Source organism: Hipposideros armiger, unplaced genomic scaffold (genome assembly GCF_001890085.2).
Source record: "Hipposideros armiger isolate ML-2016 unplaced genomic scaffold, ASM189008v1 scaffold_163, whole genome shotgun sequence".
Lineage (NCBI taxonomy): Eukaryota > Metazoa > Chordata > Mammalia > Chiroptera > Hipposideridae > Hipposideros > Hipposideros armiger.
This window is the reverse complement of record NW_017731513.1, coordinates 1,119,757-1,126,316: the sequence shown is the minus strand read 5'-3', so window position 1 is coordinate 1,126,316 and position 6,560 is coordinate 1,119,757. Positions and strand designations below refer to the sequence as shown.

General features: G+C 41.1%; 1 protein-coding gene across 1 annotated transcript in view; it reads left to right on the top strand.

Moving 5' to 3' along the window:
* The first annotated feature begins 420 nt into the window (after window positions 1–420).
* Window positions 421–6,560, top strand: part of SLC7A13 (solute carrier family 7 member 13) — a 47,843-nt gene continuing 41,703 nt past the window's right edge. Inside the window, 3 exon segments of the mRNA XM_019651625.1 lie at window positions 421–602; window positions 728–840; window positions 1,621–1,702. Of these exon segments, the coding sequence (XP_019507170.1) occupies window positions 421–602; window positions 728–840; window positions 1,621–1,702 (377 nt within the window).

Here is a 6,560-nt window from a genome sequence, read left to right as displayed (position 1 = left end):
TTTTCATAAATCATTGTCCATGTCCTTACTTGCTGTCTGTTCAAATCGTTAAAAAGTCATCAGAGGTATGAACCGTTTTAGCCCTTTTGAAACATATTGGCAGGTCGCCGTCCAGAAAGAACCTAGGCTTAGATGTCACCATTGCCTGGGATCAACATGCAGCTCTGCCACACAGGGCCACATTCAGACTTTTGTGGGCCCTAGAAGCTTTTACTTTTGTGGGCCTCTACCTCCATAAAGTAATATTAAAAATTATATTTATAAGTGCATTGATATAAAGATGAACATACGGATACTATACATTAAAACGTTTTCTTCAACCGAAACATTCCATTGCTTTTCTTCTGATTTTAAAAGAAATTAAAACCTTTTTTTAGGCGCCCCTGAAAGTATGGTAGCAATGATTTGAAATAACTTATGATGAACGTCAAAGAAGAAAGCGCCATAGCAACATTGCATTTGAACACCAAGAAGACAAAAGTCATGACTACAGAAGAAATACACAACTTTAACATCAACAATGAAGACGTCAAAATTGTTAAAGATTTTGTTTCACTTGGTTCAGTCATCAATTCGAATGAAGACGGCACCCAAGAAATCACGTGAAGGCTGAGACTCAGAAAGGCATCAATGGAAGAATCAGGAAAGATCATCAAGCGCAAATGTGTCATTAAAGACCAAGGCAAAGAGCATCTTCACCCTCATCTTCCCAATTGTTATTGTACAGATGTGAAAGTTGGACAGTGAAGAAGGCTGATAGGAAAAAAGTGATAATTCATTTGAACTGTGGTGTTGGAGGCAAACTCGAAGGATACCCTGGACCTCCAGAAAAAGGAACAAGTGGGTCCTAAAGAAAGTTAAGCCTGAAGCATCACTGAAGGCAAATATGACAAAACTGAAGCTGTCCTACTTTGGGCCCACCATGAGAAGGCAGGGTTCTTTGGAAAAGACAATAGTGCTGTGATAAAAAGAATGCAGCAGAAAAAGAGGAGGACCAAATAGGAGATGGCTTGACTCCATAAAAGAAGCCATAGACTGAGCCTCCAGGAGCTGAGCTGGCCTGTGAAGCCAGGACACTGTGAACATCACTCATTTACAGGGTCTGCAGGAGTCAGAGCCGACTTAATAGCACATAACACACACAAAAGTACGGTGAGCCTGAGGTACTGTGCCAACTGTGGCAATTGGATAAGTCAACCCTGTGGCCACCTATGAGCTGTGAGATTTGGCCAAGTTTCTTAATGTGACTGTGCCTCAACCAGAAAACTGGTATAAGGCTACCATATGATGTTTTAGTAAAAAGTAAATGAGTTACTACAAATAAAATACCTAGAATTACATGGCACATAGTCGATAAATTGCTATTGCTATATTGTTATCAAATTTGCATAATACTATGTGAAAGTATACAATTGTCCTTCACAATGCCAAATTTGTTGAATAAATTTAAAAAGTCTGGAGGCTTTGCTAGAAACAAATGATATTTATTCAAGGGTCTTGGAGTTTGCAGACTGGAAACACAGCTAGACAAAAACCCAGAAGTATTTCAAAGAAGAAAGAGAAGCTAAAAGTTCTTAGCCAAAAGTAAATTCTTGAGGATTATCAGTTCTGCTTTCTTAGCCCTGAAATTGGTCCAGGACAGTTATCGGTCAGATGACAGGCAGGATGACGGATGCCAGGTGGTCCCGAAGATGGGTACCAGGTATGGTCAGATCAGTGGTCTGGATAACAGATGTCATGTGGATGTATACATGAGTTCTTCAGATGGCCTGGACACATGAGTCCCTCGCAGGTAATTAGAGTGCTGCCTGGAGATCCAGATGTGTATTCAGATACTGATGCGGGACTGGAAAGCTCAAAGGAGTTTAAGTTTCCAGGCGAGTTAGAACAAGAATGGTCTCCTCAGGCCTCAACCTTCCTAATGGTAATAATTTCAGCAGCTTGGTTAAAGTACTCCATTGTATTAATATATATTCCCTATCTTCACTCTTTCCTCAAAGTCATTGAGTATATTTTCATATGGAAAATATAGAATCCTATCGTTGGCTCATTGTTCATTTTCTTACTGGGATATTCACAAAAAGGCAATTTATATATAATGTAGATAAAAGTATTGGTCTTTTTCATTCTTGTTTTCTCTTATTTTTTGCTTCACAAGTCCTCTCCTACCCTGAGATCATGTCATTTACCTGCCTTACTTTTTTCTACTTGTTGGATAATTTCACTTTTCCATTAAATAATTTAATCCTTTTGGGGCAGCCTCCATTTTGTCGGTCCCAATGTACGAATTCATTTTTTTCATTACTAACATTTAATAAAAGAATTGACAGTGGTGTTAGGATTGACATGGTATCACATAGAAGGGAGGGGAGTAGAATTTGAAATAGAATTTTCTATCCTATCTAAACATCTTGCAAATGTAAAGTTTTGAATCCTTTTGTTAATCTTTTTTTTTTTTTAATCCAATGCCTACATCAAAGTGACATTGAGGTGAACTGAATTTCCTTTCTAAATTTCAACAAAAAGCTTGTCATAACTGGGAATGAAAAATGAGTACTATATGTTAATATCTAAAGACAATGATATATTTTGTCCACTTGTATTGACATATTTTTGAAGTATCTTTTCATGTATGATAGCCTTTACAATTAAGTATTGAATCAATTGAACTTAGAACTCAAGCACTCAAAATTTATATCACTAAATATCATGCCAAGATTAAAGTAAGATGATCTCATAAAGAGCAAAATAATTTATATTATTAATAAACAAAATATCACTTTAGTTTAAAATATTTTATTATCTAAACTTTCCTTTTAATTTCTAATTTCTTGCTTATGGTTATGAGTCCAATAAAATAGTAAAATAACACATGTATGTAATTTGTAAATAAGTATGTATAAATTTCTTTTCTACGGACCAAAATATGGGATCAAAAAAAAAACTGGAAATTATTGGATTGGTGAATGGGATGGAAAGGGCTTTCAAGAGATAGTTAATCTGATACAGTAACATAGCATATTGGGAAGGAAAAAATAGAAGCAATATAAAAAATTTTAATACTGTAAAACAGAAAAAAATTGAATAATTTAGAGAATAATCATTCCACAACTTTCAAAACTCTCTTACAGCATTACTGTGTTCATTTCAGTTCAGCAGTTGTTGGGCACCTACTATGCTCTGGCAATGAAAAGATGAGTAAGACGTGGTCTTCTGTCCAGAGACACCATTGTCTAATGGGGAAAACAGAGTGTGACCATGTGAAGTAGTGGAATCATGTGACTAAACAGATAACTTCCATAAAGTATTGTAAGCAGTATACAAAGTGTTCTATGAATAAACAGAAGACCGTATCTAGTGATATCTGATGGAATAGGGCTAGGGTTAGGGAAGACTTCCTGATGGAGGTGTACCTGAACTAAGCTTTCTTGTGAACACAGAGAATGGTATGATTGATTCATAAAGAAGAGTTGGAATAAATTAGAAAATGTTCACTATGGTTGTTTTGTTTAATGAGGCAGAAAAATCTATAAGACAATTTGTAAAGATTCCTGTCTTGATAAAACACTTTAAAAGTTTTGATTGCCGACGGTGTAAACTCCAATGATCTGGAACGTTCCCTCAGACTACACTTGTGCCAAAACAAATCAATGATACACTTTCGCGTACGCTCCCTCATTCCGTCAACGGGTCTTGAACACCAACTCTATTTCAGGCACTGAGCTAGATGCCAGAAATATACAGTCAGATAAGACGCTGTTTGTGCCCTCAGGGGACTGAAAGTCCCATTGGAGACGCCCTGTGGTAAAGCAATATGTAGGAAAATTAGTGTGCAATCTGCTGAAATAAAGGTTAAAACAAGGTGCGTGTTGCATCTTGGTCAAAGAATGAGTAGTTTTCTTTGCCTGGAAGAGAGGAAAGGGGACCACATCAGAAAAGGATTTCTAGAAGAAGTGATGGTTAATCTAGGTCTGGAAGAGTGAATAAGACTGCCAAGAAGATGGTGGAAGGAAAGACATTGCAGGCAGAATGAGGAGCATATGCACATGCAAGGAAGCCTGCTGCCATTTTTCTAGACTCTTATAAACTCTTTGTTATTCACATTCTCGTTCATCATGACTTCACAAGTTCTTGCTTCACTAGACTTACGCTGTTAGATCAAGACTTACAAAATGTCTAGCTTTTGCATGTCTACAGCCTGATTAGCCTTTGGTTAGTGGACAAATTTAGAACTACGTTCTACACTCACAATGGTCAATTCAAGCATTGATACAAATTGGGGGCACCAGATTCTTCATGGCTGTTGGTCTGGAAAGTGTGACATCATTGGTGGTTGTGGGTTGTGACTGAACTTTGTAGCCTCACTTCACCTGGATGCTGATCGTTGCCTTCCTCACCTGTCTTCCATCTAAGGAAATACATGCCCCCCCCCCTCCATGACCACACTCATGGCTACTAGGTTTATAGATAGCATCTTGAGATTCTCAACTCCAGGGACTCGCCAACACTGACTGAAGAGATAACCCAGAGAAAGCAACCCAAGGTCCCATTGGGCTGATCAGATTCTCTTTCTGAGACTCTGAGGTTAGGATATTATGCTTTGAACCCTCAGGGGTAAAGGGTATTGAATGAGATAGCTAACCTCCAAGCCCGCTGGTCAGCAGAGAGGAACACTCCCCATCGGTACCCAAATGTCCGCTGTCTGAGAGGTATACCTGTGGGCACAGGTGGAGGAAACACCTGTGGAGTCACCCGCCCAAGACTTAATAGGCCAGGGGTCTGGTCTCTACCAAAGAGTTTGAGGTACCCTGAAATAGCTACATAGCTTCTCGCTCCAAAGTCACTTGCCTGTTGGAGCTGAGGACTTTCTTATAGGCCAGGTGAAAAGGGCATTTATTGGAAGGCTATGTGGGAATCTCACATAATCTCACTGCTGATCGTCCGTCCCACAGGCCTCAGAAATGCTGAAACCACCTTCAGACAACTACTTTTCCTTGTAGCTTTTCAAGCAGCTCCATCTCTCTTCTTTGCCCCTCTCTATCTGCACCTCCATTTTGTTCTTTATGCAGCCGGGCTTCTTTTACAGGGTTTTGTTTCTGTTCCTGAGTCACTTCAGCTGCACTGAGCCTCTGCCAGGCTCTGCAGCCACTCTGGTCCAGACCTGACCTGATAGGACAGCTCCAGTGACCACTGCTGCTCACCATGTTGAACTCTCCTGTCTTAGTTTGAATCCTTGTGCCCATAGGTATACCTCTCAGATGGCAGACATTTGCATCCCGAGGGAGAGAGTTCCTCTCTGCTGACCAGTAGGCCTGGAGTTTAGCTATCTCATTCAGTACCCTTTACCACCAAGGGTTCAAAGCAGAACATCTTGACCTCAATTGGCAAAATATTCGAGATAGTACAGATTTAAAAGGCATTGAGAGATCATTTGTAAGTATAGACAAGTTGGCAAAAGTCCTGGGGCTGGCAGGGAAAGGAAAGACCAGGTCCTGCCAGCACGTCATCACTGTGGGCATATCGGCAGCATGTCCCATCCCAGTGACAGGCAGATGGAGTTAGGCCCGCGATAGGACTGGGCAAGCTTGCCGTGTTGCAGAAAGCGAACACGATGGAACAGTAGAGACAGGAGGCAAGTGAGGCTCAAGGTTAAATGGAATCTGATAGCAACGTGTTAAGGCAATCAGGAAGATGACCAAGCAGGCCGCAGATCAGGACTTGCTTGCACAGAGCAGTTATTTTAGTAAAGGAGTGCCTGCTGAAATTGGTCCATAGCTTCAGAGAGTGACTGGACGCCAGTCCCGCTTCTGGATCATAAAGCGCCTCTCATAGCCCAGGCAGGTCTGGGACCAGCAGGGAGCCTTCAGGGCCACTGTCCAGGAGGGATGAAGGTGTCTTCTGGCTTTGCAGACAGATTTTGAATGATCCGTGATCCCCCATGGGGCCTCTGATAGGCCGGACCCCACGGGAGCCAGTCTGGCACGTTGGAGGGGATTTAATTCTGCTGAATGTCAAGGTCACACTCATCATATCACCTGAGTTTAGTTGCTTTGCGATACTTACACCATAGAAAAGTCTTCCTTACTTGCTTATTTACTTATCATCTGTCTCCCTAGTGAAATGTCAATTCTCCTAGAGCAGAGACTTTAATCTGATTCCCCCCATCGCTGTGTTTTAGCATCTTGAACAATGTTTGGTTCTTCGTATGTTCTCGGTAAATATTTGTTGAATGTATAGGCAAAGTCCATGAACTTGGGGACATGTCATGAGCCAAGGGCCTGGACAGCAAGCCCAAGTCCTGGAAGTCCTGACTGTCTTTGATTAAAATGTCTACATTTAAACATACCTGGAAACCTTCCCTGGGTGTCAAACTGCCACTGACCACGTTCTGACCACCCCATCACACCCACGTTCTGTCCTCAACTCCGATTTTGCAAATGCTCTAAGAAGATAAAATGTCTCCTCTTTTTCAGCCTGCTTCTGAGATGCCTGTCCAGTGTCTGCTCCCTCCTGCACCCCAGTTCTCACAGGTGAGAAAACATCTCTGTATCAGGGAAGGG